Below are 16,100 nucleotides of genomic sequence, written 5' to 3'. Positions count from 1 at the left end.
ACTCAGTCACATGATTCCCTTCTGCCAGTACTTCTGCTCACTACCAACAGCGTGCAAGCTCTTCTCTCAGGAGTCCAGGTCTGCTTCGGAAAACAACCCGGACACAGTCGACTCCACGTGGCTTCCCCCCATAAGTGTGTTTTAAGTGGCAGCAAGCTTGTTTCTGCACCATTCCACCGGAATAGGCTCATTTCACTTGCTGATAGGGCTTCATGTTATAGCCACTGATTGCAGATTGAAGGGGAACAAAGATGACATTAATGTGTTTTAGAGAGAACTGGGTGGTGAAGGATATCACTGCAGGCCTTGAAGCCTTCTCTCCCTTCCTTGCAAGTGCTGCAAGATATAGAACAAGGAAATCGGTGTTGCCTCTGCGTGTAAGTGGATGGGTGGGAAAGTGTGAGAAAAGGCATTAGGCTTCCAGTTCAGGCGCAAGCAAGATTTTGTGGGAGATCATGGGTTGGGATTGTGGTGGCGGAAGATGTCAGGAGGAGACCCACTACTGGAAAAAGCCAATCGTAAGGTGCACTACAAGGAGATTAGGAGTCAGTCATTTGATGTTCATAGTTTTGGGGGGTGGGCAGGGCGATATAGGGAGGGGAGAGAGGGGGGGGGGGTGGGGAGTCTATACCAGTCTCCCAACAGGGCATTTGGTAGGGCAATAGCAGTGAGGGGGAGAGGCTGGGAAAAGCCAGTGGGAGATATGCCGCCTGACACCAAAATGCAGTCTTTCTTGGAGTGTAGATTCCTACACAGTTGGATCACTGCTTTGTGTTCAACCACAAGATCAATCAGTGACTTTGAAACCAGACTGCAAAAAAATCATTGTTTTCAAGTTGTTCTATCAAATTCAATAAAGATAAAAAATGTTAATCTGATATCGTCATGAACTTGCCAACCATACAAAGCAGAGGTGGCAGATCAAGAACATAAAAAGTTTTGAGTTTCTTCTTGCTCTGTGGTCAATTTTCTTCTACTACTATTAGTTTCACACTAGTGCCATTGGCTTGAACGGGCAAAGCAAATACACATTTAGCAATAAAACATACGTATAAAACCAGGAAAAACTCCAAACATGCATGATAAAAGAATTGGATACTAAGATTAAATAATTCCAATGTCAGGCTAGTAATGCAACAGTTCTACTGAAGTGAAAAAGCCTATGGGAAGAGTGAGGCTTATGAACAACAGAAGTTACAGGCAGTTTCTTAATTCCAAGGGTGAATAAGGGAATAAAGAGCATGCCATTCCAAGGCAAGCTCTCTGTAACAGCAGCCGCATATACTTAAAGCAGCCATGCTTAAAGTTGGTGCACCCAAACTTGAGCAATGATAGCTTTTCAGCTCATCAATAGGACATATCTACTTACACAATCCCAGTAGGATTAATGCCACGGGCTCTGATATAACCCTATTTTGATAATTCTGCCTTGCAGTGAGTGAACCATTGGCAGACATCACCACCTAATTTATCAGTCGAAAAAGATGTTAATATACAACCACTGGTCACTCGGAGGGACTGAAGACATTTGTAGAATGGTTATGGAAAAACCGCACAAGAACTGTATTATAAAAGAAAGACTGTGAATCCCATTCAGATTTACACCCAATCTACAACATTCAAAGGAACATGTCCAGAGTTGCAATTGTGGTGCAAAATAAATAAAGCAGATGCCTGGGTGTAGGTTTTCAGGCATGCTTTAATGGGTTGAGATTTTCATGTAATAACCTGTGCTTGCTGACAGCCTACCTCATACTATGCCCACACTTGCAGCCCCAAACCTCCTGTGAGGTGACCTTTAAAACGCACAAGATTCAAAATCTAAATTGGAAGCCATTATCCGCTGTCTAAAAGAAGTCCTTTCCTCATGACTACCAGGCAGATCTTTCCACTATCTGAATTAGCCTCAACCCGATCACTCATTTAGGAAAAAAAAGTTGTAGGAAATCTGTCTTTTCTGTGTGGTCAACCTGGAATTTTCATCTTTTGCTGGACGCTATATTTTTGCTATATTTAGAACTCTGGGCACTTTATCACTGCTAACCAGTAGTAAAGTGCCTGTGCTCCACCTTTAAACATTGTTGAATTGGCATATTCCTTAAAGGTATATCTAACATACCTATGATATGGTAGACAGTGTACCCAGAGCCTGTAGGTTAAATGAGAATAGTGGACAGCAGCCACTTTGGTCTCATACACTATAGCAGTAGTACAAACATGGGTTCAGGCCTACCAGTGTAGCCTGAATGTAGAATCGTAAAAACTGCAGTTCAACCTGCCAAAATAACCCTTGACATGTCAAAACCGGACTTTAAAATATTAATAAGTACCGCCTATGCGCGCCTTTTCACCCAAAAGGCAGTCTGCACGCTATTTAAAAGTGTACCATGTAGAAATGTTAGGTTAATTGATTAGCCCCATGTAGAAAACCACTGTAAAGATTAAAGTTCCTAACACTGTACCAAAGGAATGAAAAGTAAAAAAGACCACTATTTATAATAGCTATTACAAGTCCAATTCAACGGTGAGGTCAGATTTGAGTAAATATGAAGGAAAATTAACTTTTTGAAAATTACTTTTCCCCTGCTTGAAGTTCCTGAAGGCAAAATTTGTGAAAAAGGTGCGAAGTGCCTTCCAGGAGCAAAGAGTAGGCTGACCTGAGTTAGCAGAGAGGACTCCTCTGAACCGGACAGAACAAACAGGGTATGGCTGTAAGCGTCTTTTTTGACCTTACAATGTCAAATCTTGCTTTAATGGTAAATCCTGCTTGATAGGTCTGCCTGCTGAGTTTATCTATGTAGTTAGGGGCGTACTTGAAAGGAAGGGAACTAAGGTGCTAAAAAATTCTTGTGTATCTGTCTGGTTCCTGGAAAACCCAACTTTAGTTCTACTAGACTTCTCTGGGTTTATTGTGGGTACAATGACTGCCCCAAACTGGATTATAGTGTTAGATATGAGAGGACACTAAGATTATAATAGTACACTTCACACACACATACCCCCATCCCTCCGAGCTCAAGTTTAGTTGTGTGAAGACTTTGCCATCTTGAAGATGCCCACAGTCAGCAGGGTTGGCCCATTGAACTTTTAACCCTTTGGTTAGGGCGTGCTCAGAAGTCATTCCCACCCACTAGCTTGTGCCAGGCATAAGCGTAGCATCTGCAGACATGCACTATAGAATGCTCCTGTACCGGAGGACGCTCAGAAGAGGACTGAGCCTGCTGTCTGTGACCTGAGAAGAGCCCTAAAAGATTGGACCTGTTTTCCTTTGTGCCCAGGACAAAGGAGGGGACTCCAAAGTTTAGAAGGCTTACCTCCTCTTGTTCAAGCTACATGGATACAACAAGCTACAAGAGGCCTTTCCTGCAACTGTGTGGTGAGCAGTGGCCACTGGACCTGGACAAGATCATGCTGTTGGCCACTGGCTGACGTCCTGTGAAACTCTAAGTGCCTCCCCTGAAAGTCATGCAGGGCTTAATAAGTATACTCCTGTGGTAGCAAAATCTTGGACTAGGATGAACCTGGTCAGTGTATTGGATCTCTGCTCCATTGTGGTCAGCGCCAAACTACACGGAGGTCCTGGACAAACATGCCTATTGAGCACGGTTTGTACTTTAAGCTTCTTGGCGCTACTCCTACTTAAAACCTTAAAAAGAAATTGGTCAGTGGTAGAACTAATATGGACTCAGAACCAAATAAAATGTTGCTTGCTGATTGATTATATAAGAAGCCACTTTAGGCAACAATGATACCATACTTATACTAATATACTGGATGCTATCCTGTTTTATCATTTTTGTAAATTCAATAAACATGGCTTATTAAAAAAAAATCATATCCCCAGTTCCCTTTATTGGATTTGTCATTTTGTTTATTAAATTTTACTCCCTTTTTTTAAATTCGGTGTTGGATTTTAATTGTTTTGCATTTCGACTTTATTACTGTTTTGGTACTGTATAAATATTTTACACATTGTCCTAAATTTAGCCTTTCTGCTCTGTGCTATGGCCATCAAGAAGTCGAGCTCTGGTTAATTTAGTGACATTGAGGGTTCACACTGATGAGGGTTGTGATTATTCCTGGAGGTGGGAAGTCACCCTCCCTTGATAATTACATTTTTTACTGGATTCACCATCTGATCATCATACAGGTGCTTCCTTATAACTGAAACATCAACAGGCTTAAACACTCTTGAAACTTCAAAAATTGATTTATAAAACCTGACCTGCACACACATAATACTGTTCCAGCATAGGCTTTGCAATATACCATCAAGGTCCATCACACTTAGACATTTCCACTACTCATGGTCACTAAAATTCATTTAAAATTCACATTCACCATCTATCAGGACAAGCTAACCTCCCAATTGTCTTATCGAGACACTCAAAGATTTGTAGAAACATGCAAAGCTTTCAACACAAGTGACTCAAGTAAAGCAATTAATCTAACAGTTACAAAGAAAACGTTTGTTTGGTGGTAGTTAACTTCAATAGAAAACTTACGCATGAAAGGCAGCTTTTCTGGACAGAGGTGGTCAGGGGAGTATGAAAAATTGTCTGGCAGATACATTGTTGGTTGTGCAATAAGATCGCTGATATTGGTGCCCTCGGGATAATCTGTGAGAAAAATGCAAACATTTTAAGTATGATTTTATTCCAACAGCAAGAATTGTGTTTTGTGATGCATAGATGAAGTGACAATCTAGACACGTTATTGCCAGGTGTCACTAATATAGTGCAACAAAACAAAAGTATATTTTGTGCCTCAACAGGTTGACATATGTTTCAGTAAATCTTGACAAGATAGAGCAACTACAGAGAGAAATGCTAAGACAACAGGAAAGGAACAGGCAAGTTATGCACTCCCTTTACACCAATCTAGGCAACTCCCTTGGCTCAGTCAGGTCACTCGCTCATTACACAGGTGACGGAGGTACAATTTACCCCCTTCTACAATAAATGCCACCTTATTAAGAGTCTGGTGATGACTGAGCTGCTATCGAAGTTTTCGTAAAGAAAACAGACCATGTCCAAAACGCCATGACAACTGTTTTTTAAGTGAAAAGGAAAATAACACCAAAGGGCGAATCTTTCAGTGGCTGTTTAGGTTTTGCTTGTGTTATTAGATGGATTACAGTACTAATGATGTACCAGTCTTTCATATGTTTATAGCACTGTTGTCCCATGACTAGCTTCCTGCTTTATAAATAAATACCTTTAATAAAATGAGCCAAATAAAGACAACTGCTTATGGGCCATGAGCAACATCCACTTACCCACAAATTAGAAAAACAGCGGTATTAACTAATGCAAACCTATGTTTCTGTATTTTGGAATCAATGACAAGTAGGCTGGAACTGAAAATACGGTGGTCAGACCACATTAACAAAATAGCTGCAGATGAATCCCTGAACGACATGCGTGTAAGTATTTTTTTAGTCCAATTTGTGGTGGTATAGGTATAGAACCTGATATGGCTTGCTACTTGATCTTTTGTTACACTTAAGAGTACTGTTTGTTATTGTGTTCATGACAACATAGGAGGCTCTGAAAAGATTATTTTGGTGGAATATAGTCCAGTATCGTCAGGGTCAGCATGATGTGGCTGAATTTCTTTAGACCTCCAATGAAGCGGGCAGCAGTGTACACGAGATAAAACAGTGCTTTATGTGTGGCTGAGATTCTCACTTAGGAAAGGGTATGGATGCTAGAGGGACAGATGCCACAAAGTGGACATTTGAATTTATTGTTAATCTGACTGCCCTTATTAATAAAATATGACTGTAAACAAAGCGTTATGCATTGATCAGTTCTGAATGGAAATAAACGGGTATTTGCTGAAGTAGACTGTCTTCCTGCAGTGTCAAATTTTGCTCTTAAAAGTCCAAATTAAAGAACCTATGGTTAAAGCCTAAAAGACAGGCTGCTCTATATTGGTAGTGCCCATTTATCCCAGCCACCCACCAAACATGCATTCAAGTTTTTATATCTACAATTTATAACATCAGATACTACACAAGGAGACAGGAGCACTTTCTGCCAGTATTTTAATAGGCCGCACTGCAGGGTTCTAGTGCTCCAACGAAAAATACCAAATTAAAAAGATTTTGATTTGTCTTTACCTGTACCATTCAATGTGCTGTTCTTGTTGGTGTACAATCTTATCATTTGCCCGATGGTCCTTACATTATCTCTCAGCATGATGCCTTGAGCCTGGACCATGAAGAGGTAGGTGTTCGCTGAAAAACAAAAGCAATTGACCCTTATTTATTGCAGGTTTGCTTGACATTGAAAATTTAATTTCTCAAGTTTGTAAACAGTAACTGTTCGCTGTGCATGCATTCTGAAATGCTGCCTTAAACAAATGGTATTAACTGACTGTAAGATACCCTAAGCAAGTAAGGATCTCACACACCCTATCACATGTGATTGAGTGCAATTACTAAAATCCAAGTTGCAAATATAAGACATAAAGGGCTTTTTTATTTACTTAAGACTAAAATCTTCATCAAACTGCCTGAAAACTTAGGTGACATCCAGAAAAACTTTCAAGAACCTTTTGACAGCCCAGGTGTTATCTCCACTCTACTGCCAAAAAGGAAACAAGCATTTGCAATGCAGTAGGCCTCGCATTTGTGAGAGTTAGAGCTACTGGCGTTGTAAATGAGTGTGGTTTCTTTTCTGCAGTTATTTATACAGTGCACATTGTCCTGTGGTGTTTATGTAGTAATATTGTACACTAAATATGCAACGACAGTGTTTGCTACATTGTAAAAAAAAAAAAAAACTATTTATTTACCCTAATTGTTAACCAATCTGCACCTCTCAGTTATTAGGCTGGTAAAACAGGTGCAGGAAATGTGTTTTAGCTCATGTTTTTTGGAGGAATCAAACGGAGGGCACTGGGCGCTGCAGTAAGCGTGGCTTCGTTGCACATCGCAGCACTCATTTTACTTTAACACAAGCTAAAGACATTCAGCTTCAAACAATGGTTTGTCAAGTTCAGTGGCATTCCAACACCCGCAGAAAAGAGCGCCAAGCCACAGAATGTGCTGGGACACAATAACATGGTTGATGCCATACAATGGCGCAAAACACAACACACATTGTTAAAACCCCACCCTATATTTGTAGGACAAGCACATTCCAGTCCGGAGCTTTCATTTGACACCCTGATTATTACATTCTTCAATTTGGAGTATTTGTTCCTTTTGATTGAACCAGCTGCACTATCAACACTGCCTGACTGGTAAGTGCCCCCGACCCTTGTGAATCCTCAATCAACCCGGAGTCACAGCCAAGCGCACAAAATGTGCTTGGAATTTTGAACACACATCCACTTGGGGCATGATTACGAGGTGTGCTGCATATACCACACCCTGTAAATAACACAATAAAAGAAAACCCAGGACTGGCGACCTACCAACAGTGACAGTCCTAGAAAGTTATGAAAGTGGAACCAGCAGCATCAGCCTTCACCAGGCCCTGCTAGGACACCTGCAGGTGCTCTGCTAGTTTGCAGTACTGGGCGAGGGATTAGTAGATAAGGGCAGCATTCATTCAACAATAGAGATCTGGGAGCTGCTCCCAAGGACCGAGTACAGCTTCTCAAACTGCACACCTTAGACTGACAGCTAATTCCATGACATTGGGGACCGCAAGTGCGGAGTTCTCATAGAACGAACATCTGGGAGTTGTAATCCAGCAGCATCTAAAAACAAACAACTGGGCAACAGCTCTAGGTGTCATCCTTCACGTAGATCTACACTCCGGAGCTGGACTTGCAGCTCATCTGACTAGAAGAGAATGGGGGCTAAGGGGCAGTGGCGTCACTAGGGTTGGTGTCACCCGGTGCGGGTAACTCATGGTGTCACCCCCTCACGACTTACCGCATGGACCTCCTCCGCCCCAAGTCCGCCAGTGGACACAGTTGGCAAATAACGGGACCATACAGAATCCTTAGTAACATTTGTAAATGTAGGTCCTATATTTACAAAATGTGCCTGTTAACAACAGTGTGATAATGACTCATTAATCAGGTTGTACAGTGGGCTACCTGCTAGTCAACAGTTTATTGTAATTTATAATATCATAGGTATGGTACTTTTTACTGGTGTGGGGTTCCCACTATCCAGCAACACGATATATCAGTGGTCGAAGTGGGGGAAAACAAGTAGGGGAACTGTAGGCGGAGAATCAGAGGGCGGGAATAACCCAAGGATTGGATCAGTGGGCAGAGCCAGAGGCGTGGCCAGAATGCGCAAGCATCCCAATTTTTTGTATTTGTTTGGTTTCACTGCCCAGTTTTATCAACCAATGGATACACATGATTATTTAAGGTTATAATGAGTTATTGACAGTAAAATGCGTTCACAAAGTGGGATATGCTTCTAATCACAGAATGTCCCCAAATACGATAAAATGTGGAAGCACAAGCCATTTGTCTCCGAGCCATGGAGTTTGTCATCAGCACGTCTCCCTTTTCCAAAACAGCAGTTCAAACATGAATGGCTAAAAATCCTAGTTTGCAAAGGTTTTCTAAATAACAATGGCTCTGCCACATTTGCCTCATAATGCAAGATCTGTAGCATGATCTGACCATTTAAACTAATAAATTGTTTGTAGCTCAAACGTATCAAAAGTTAATAAAAAATGTGACTTGTGTTGCTGAGGAGTAGATGACAGTTAATAGCTCACTGTTCTAGGTTAGGATTTTAACTTATAAACTGCAAGTAACAAAATGATCTCTCTGACAAAACCAGTAGCCCACTGGCCTATTTACATTATGTGCACTTTGTGATCTGCATGGTACATGTTCTTTGCAGCAGGTACATTAACCCTCTGAGCTACCTTTCCATGATTCAAATCTTCCATTAGACACAATTCCGATCTCTCTCTAGGAAGAACATTAATCACCAGAGTCATCATGACATTTTTATTGTTACCGAAAATTACTGGAGGCCAGGAAGGAGGCAGCACGAGCTTTTAAAACCATAATATACTTGCAAAAATGATGCCTCCACCTAAAGTGAGCACCTGGTGCGGTCACAACGGTTGCACCGCCCTAGAGCTGGCCCTTCTCAAGGGTCCTGTGATCTCAGTGACAGGGTCATTGTTCTAGGGTGTACTGCTTCATAGGCCTGCCCGCAAGACTGGAGGTGAACTTCAGTATGAATAGTGGTGGACCAGCCTAGAAGGTTAACTTACACTTGTCATGCTAGGGTCCACCTGCTGGTGCTACGACACTGGGGCTTCTAATGTCTTGCGAAGCCGTCTAAGGTCTAGCATGAGATAGTGCTCTCTCTGGAGAGTGGTCTGGCGGACTGGTTATTAAGGCTGAACCTGGTTCCCCAGTTCCAAATTCAGCAGCTCTGGCCATAGTGCCACATCCTGTCCCCCACTGAACACCATACTGCCCCACTGAGAAAAACTAAGACTGCCTTCAACTACAACCCAATTGTTGCCAGCTATAAACACCTGGATGCGGCTCAATTTAAATTACGCACTGGGCAAGAGCAATATGTGCCCTACAAAAAAAAGTGACAGCATCCTGGAAAAAGCAAACAATCATAGGGAATGCAAAATTTTACAAACCATGTGAAATGCAAGCAGGAACAACATGGTTACCTTAACGCTTTTACACTCACTGTTCAGAAATCAGTGAGTGCTTTTGCCGGAAAAGTTAAGGACATGACAACAGGGCCCTGAATGGACCCATTTCAATGGCTATTGCTTATATCCTTACAAAACGTAAGCAGTATGGTAAAAAACAGACAACATCCCTAGATACAGAGCAGCAGTACAAATTTTGTTTTTCAATCCTCACATGGCAGTACCTCCAGGATTGGTGCACTAGTTCCAAGCCCAGGGAAAACAAAGCCAAGACAACAAAAATAGCGCTTCACTGGCAAACTCTGTAAAGGTGGCGCTAATGTGTTTGGGTGTGAATAAAATCAATCTGGCCAGTTTGCTACCACTCTGCCTTACTTTATTTAGTTATTTATTTTTCATATTTTTAAACTTTTATTCCCGATGCTGCACTTTGGAATTAAATGTCAGAAAAATAGACATTGATTACCAGCAAAAGTGATTTTCTTTTTTGGATCCATTTCACAGGGAAGCAAATAAAAGAAAGGAGGGGAGACAGTGCGCACTGCGTACAGGCACCACCTCCTCCTAAAAGGTTAGGTTGCTCTGCGCACACCGGCCCTGTTGGTGTCACCCCATGTGAGGGTGTCACCCGGTGCGGTCCGCACCCCCCGCATCCCCATAGTGAAGCTGCTGTTAACAGGAGTAGTCCCGGGCGGTAGTGAGAGGCGCTCTCTTACCTCACTGGCCCAATTACGGAGGCCTGGATACTGGGCTGTGTGTCTGGCGGTGTCGGACAGAGCAGTGCCGGCAGCGCTTAGCAGGCGGACACCTATTACTCTGCACTCTCATTGGCTTATCTGCTCCTATCTCCGCCCCAAACCCCGACAGGATGAGGGTGGGCTGCAATGGATGATCCAGCGGTCCGGATGCAGATGAGTCTCCCCTTGTCGCCGCGGTCCCTCTCGGTCTGCGTGGCTCTCTCTGCTGAAGCACAGGGAGCTGCTGGCGTGGGAGGATCAGAGGAAGCCTGTGGTGCCCAAAGTATGTGTGAGGGGGAAAGGGTGTGCTTACAGCATGCATAACAGCTTCTCCTAAATGTACTCGGATATCAAAACTTGTAAATTAATAATGTAGCATTATGTTTTCTTTTGTGTGCATTACATGTTTTGTAAAAACTTTGCCTTCCAATGACGTTCAAAGGGATGTGAATATTTTTGAATTTGAAATGCGGTAAGAGGGGATGGCAGAGGGAGAGGTTGTGGGGAGTGGGGGGCGGCGACAGAGGGATACAAGATAATAGGCTTTTGTTTTGCACTCGTAGAATGAGCAATAAAAAGTGAAGTACAAGCATTTTAAAAAAAATATTACATGTTTTTTTATCAACCAGCGCAGCACAGGCGGCATGCCGCGCAGCTTACAAAAAATTTACAATATTTAAAAAACAGAGTTTGGCTAGCCACGCTAATGAACAAAGGCACGGCTTGCCAACCACTATTTTTTCAATATTGTATGTTTTTCATAAGCAGCGCAGCACACTTCCTGTGCCGTGCTGGTTACTAAAAATATTTAATATCGAAAAAAAAGAGTTTAGCGAGCCGCGCACGAGAAAAGGTGATGTTGCATTGTTAAAGATGAAGGCATTCCTTGCTATGTTTGCAGGATGAAGTTGGAGAGATTGTCCTCACTGCAACAGCAACTAGAATAAAGTCATTAGTGAAATAGTGCTCATAGACTAAATAAAACATACAGAGTAACAACACACATAAAAAGGCCTGTCCTCATAGGAGGTTACAAAAGGAGAAAAGGCGGTACTAATGAGGGACTACTAAGCTTATTCACAAAACAAAAGCAACAATTTAGAGAGGACAGTAACAGGAGTCAATTGAGAAGATGGGCAGAGCTCGATCTGTATGTTCGGATTAGAGGCATCTATAAAAAAAATGGAGGATTAGTCCAGAGTAAAACCTTAATGTAAAAAAAAAAATCTGAGAAATTGTTGCTTTATGGAAAAAGTCAGGAGTTCTTGCAAATAACTTAACCGAGGTGACTGTTGGAAGAAAAGTCTTTCAAGACAGGCACAGAATGTTTGCCTTGTGGATAGGTCTGATTGGAGGTCTTGTAAAAGCTCTGAACACAGTAATTCAATTTCCAGTAGGGGGCTTGGCTTGCCACTTTCAGATAAGTGGTTTCATAAGCACCTTTAACACTCGACTTCAGAAGAGGGTGTTGTCATCCATGCCATATGAGATACCCAATACTGAAGTTAGATTAATCCTGACTGGGCAGTACTAAAGACCTCAGTAAGAAATAGGAGGTAAGCCAAGTCTTACGAAGACACCCTCTCTCAAACCCCGCTGATCAGACTCGGATGGTGAAAGCATAATTACAGTTGGGGTGCACAGATACGTCCATGAGAGCTGCCCATTGGTTTTCTATGGCAATCAAGGTGAGGGGCTTGGGGCAGATAGTGGGCCCATTCATGTTTATTATGGTTTGCATGTTTGGGATAACTTTTGCAATAACTGGTCTTGATCACTAAAACTGTGAGCGCACAGTAAATGTTTCGCAAACACTCAGTACACCCATCATTAATGTTACCAGTCATTTTTGACAAACATTTACTTCAGGATAGCAAGATGACAGTGTATGGTGCCAAAAGAAAGCAATTCAATCTCAACTTCTTTCCCAGCCATTTTTTCTCTCCAAGGCTATCTGAGCGGAATATAAAAACCTGGAAGTGGGATCACTGACATTCAAGAATACATAGACTGCGGCAGCCCTTCAGCTTGTTGTACACCTGAAGGTACCTGTCAAAGCTCTGCTGTGGCTGATCTCGCTTCCCTAGCAAGCTCAAGTAGTCTAGAGATGCGGACACAGAACATAGGGATGCCGTTATCCAGCCCTCGCCCAAAATAAAAAAATAAAAAGATTAATGGGCAAGAAATTATTAATTTTACTTTTTTTTAAATAGGTTTTAGTTGTAAAACTCAAAACGCACAAGCAGTATGCTGCATACAGTGCTCGATGAACTGGTAAGGGGTGCCTTCAAGGGGTTTAAGATACTTAGTTGTGTACTTATGAATATCCATTGTGTGTAAGGTTTTATGATTTGCTTACAAATTCAGTTATTCTTGATACTTTATATTTTAAATAATAAAGTTATTTTCAATTATAAATCAATTATTGGAGGATTTATCTCAAATGAGTCTATATCCATCCAGGGACTAGATCAAATAAATCCCAAACAACAAAATCAGAAAGAATGAGAGAGATATACGGGTGTATAAAAAGCTAATCAAGTTTATCTTCAAATTTCAACATAGGGTACTTTGAGGAAAGCGCAATTACAATTTGGAAGGAACATTCAATTATTCATGCCTTCACTATAATGGTAATCATACACTTTTTCACAATTACAATCAAATATTTTATAAGAAAACAGTGTAAATGTCGACGTTTCGGTCTTTAAGTTTATCGGTAAGACCATCTTCAGGACTATTCAATTTAAAAAGTTGACCCCTGAATCTTTTTCTTTAATGGTATCCAAACTGGTTTAGGAGGAAATTGCCGTCTTTATTTAGCATTTATGTCTATGCTCCTAAATGGTTAATCTTGTCTTTCAGACATATCGACAAATATGCACACTAGCTGACTCATTCGACCGCATACCGTCGCAAGATACCGATAGAGACCTCAGATTATGAAGTGAGTGTCTACACACTTTTCGAACTTCAAATTGGGATATTATATTATATTACCTGGACTTTTTTACAACCAAACAACATCCATTGAACAAACCCATATTTGTCGATTTGTCTGAAAGACAAGATTAACCATTTAGGAGCATAGACATAAATGCTAAATAAAGATGGCAATTTCCTCCTAAACCAGTTTGGATACCATTAAAGAAAAAGATTCAGGGGTCAACTTTTTAAATTGAATAGTCCTGAAGATGGTCTTACTGATGAAAACTTAAAGACCGAAACGTCGACTTTTACACTGTTTTCTTATAAAATATTGGATTGCAATTGTGAAAAAGTGTATGATTACCATTATAGTGAAGGCATGAATAATTGAATGTTCTTTCCAAATTGTAATTGCGCTTTCCTCAAAGTACCCTATGTTGAAATTTGAAGATTTATTAGCTTTTTATACACCCGTATATCTAATTCTTTCTGATTTTGTTGTTTGGGATTTATTTGATCTAGTCCCTGGATGGATATAGACTCATTTGAGATAAATCCTCCAATAATTGATTTATAATTAAAAAGTACTTTATTATTTAAAATATAAAGTATCAAGAATAACTGAATTTGTAAGCAAATCATAAAACCTTACACACAATTGATATTCATAAGTACACAACTAAGTATCTTAATAAACCCCTTGAAGGCACCCCTTATCTGTTCATTGATTTTGCCCGAGCCCTCAAGGGTAGATTGGGTTGTCCACTACACCTATCAGCATACAGTGCTCAGCAACATCAGCATAGCAAGAATCTCTGTACCAGTTCCACCATATATCCATTGCGAAATCCACCTTGGTGTGATTCGGGCCCATGTCGTTTAACATGGATCAGCATTGTTCGCTGTGACATCGATTATTCAGTCTCCCCCCCCCGTCCAACATTTATAGCCTACACATATAGCATGAAGGTGCAGGTATAATTCCATACCCTCAGTTCCACTCCATCCAGTCAGCCACAATGTTCCCAATATCATGGCTTAACAGGTAAGTTTGCAAGGAGTCCCAGATATTCCTGGGGAGATGAGCCGGCGGTATCAGAGAAATAGATGTATAGCTGGTCATTACAGAAAGTCATATCCCGTACATTAGGTCCGTAGTTTCCACCCCACTTGCAGAACACCCATCTCTTAACTAGCAAAAGTGCCAATGATATGAAACGTGTCACAGTGTGTGGCACCTCGCCGGGTTATTCCAGAAGAGCAATCTTCAGGGGATCACGCAGGGTCCTCTGCAATTATTTCTGAAAGCACTCGCCCCCATATCATGCCAGTACCCAGCTACCGCCAGGTAGCACAATTCAAGATGTAGGAAACCTGACTTCGGCTAACCACATCCGGCACATCGAGTGTGCTCTTGGCTTGTGCACAAATTGCTTTTGAGGAGTGTAGTAGATTCGAACACATTTAAAGTAAACCAGCAGCAATCTGCCATTAGGAGACAATTTCCCTATTTGGTCACAGTAATATGTCCATTCCTTATCTGAAGGAGTTCCCCCAAGCTCTATAACCCATTGTGTTCTAGCACTGTGGTTAGGTGGGGGGGATCTCCGCCTTTATGGAAGAGAATAGGTTGGTCACCCAATGTTTGACCAGTAGGCGTAGTCAAGAACATCATCAACGTGTTAAGACTCTGCAGGTTATTAAGGAAAGGTTGGGTATTTGACTCTACAAACTGCTCGAAGGCAACAGTATGTAAAAGTGTGTAAGGAGGATGGTATATCACCTTTAACCTCAGTTGGGCAGTCCAGGACGTATGCCATAGGGAAGAGTTTGCCTAGTGTGTGTAGCCTCCATTTGTTCAGCCGCCAGAGAAGGGTTTTTGTTGCAAGTACGTGTTATTATGGGAAATTGGGTCAATGATTGTTTAGGAGAACTGAATTGGGAAAAAATGTACTTCTACAAGTGTAGGAAAACCTTTCTGGAGACTCCCTACTAAGTATGCTTTCTCACTGTATCAGTTTTTGTTTTTTGTATGACGGCTGCTATTGCAGTAGTCCAAAATTTAGTTTGCTTGCCAGTTAACCAGTTCTCAAGATCCTGTGTGGCCTGAAGGAAGCTCCCTGTGCCTTTCAATTTCCAGACTTTCGTGAGGGTTAGACAATGGGCTGCCATTAACATCGTTGAGGTTGATCCCTCCCTTAGTGAGGGGCCAGTAACCTGGAGCTACAATTGCACTTAGGTGGTTAGATATCTACATTTTGGGCAACTGACACAGTTATAACCCCAAACTCTAAGAGTGGGCTTACAATCCTGGAGCTAGTAAACAGGCTCTTCCCACTTTGAGACACTGCCCCTGGTTACATAGCACACTATCTGCTATTTTCCATTGTTTTTGCTTTGTATCTGTGTACTTTTACTTATTTGTAAACTCTAGGGTCACAAACTGTAAATATTACTATTAAACAGTAACTTTATCCCCGTGGTAGGTCTGTGACACTCCATTTTTGAGTGTGTTGATCAGGAACATCTTGTAATCACAATCATTAATTGTTTATCACCATTGCTTATGTTAACCAACTATTTTATAAGTGTGTGTTAAAGTATTTAGCTCATTTGTAAGATTGTGCAGATATTCCTGATCATTTAGCGATTTTGAACAGTATGCAGAGTGCACAGCATAGGTACTTAAACCTTAGTTTAAATACCATAGTTTTCACGGTTTCTGGTTTATTGTGTTTTGCAACATCTGAGGTACCATTTCCAATACAAGTATGATCCTGTATTTTAAGTTGTTACAATAGTGATGTACACTTGCAAGTTT

The 16,100-nt window shown here is 41.3% G+C and overlaps 1 protein-coding gene across 1 annotated transcript in view; it reads right to left on the bottom strand.

Annotated features, from left to right (window-relative positions):
• Positions 1 to 16,100, bottom strand: part of LOC146831406 (beta-1,4-galactosyltransferase 6-like) — a 211,954-nt gene that overhangs the window by 108,310 nt on the left and 87,544 nt on the right. The window contains exons 2-3 of the mRNA XM_085605707.1: positions 6,125 to 6,241; positions 4,506 to 4,619 (exon numbers count right to left, since the gene is read on the bottom strand). Coding sequence (XP_085461833.1) covers positions 4,506 to 4,619; positions 6,125 to 6,241 — 231 coding nt within the window. The remainder of the gene's footprint in view (positions 1 to 4,505; positions 4,620 to 6,124; positions 6,242 to 16,100) is intronic.

Source organism: Triturus cristatus, chromosome 5_1 (assembly GCF_964204655.1).
Source record: "Triturus cristatus chromosome 5_1, aTriCri1.1, whole genome shotgun sequence".
Classification (NCBI taxonomy): Eukaryota; Metazoa; Chordata; class Amphibia; order Caudata; family Salamandridae; genus Triturus; species Triturus cristatus.
This window is presented reverse-complemented; position numbering and strand designations above follow the sequence as displayed.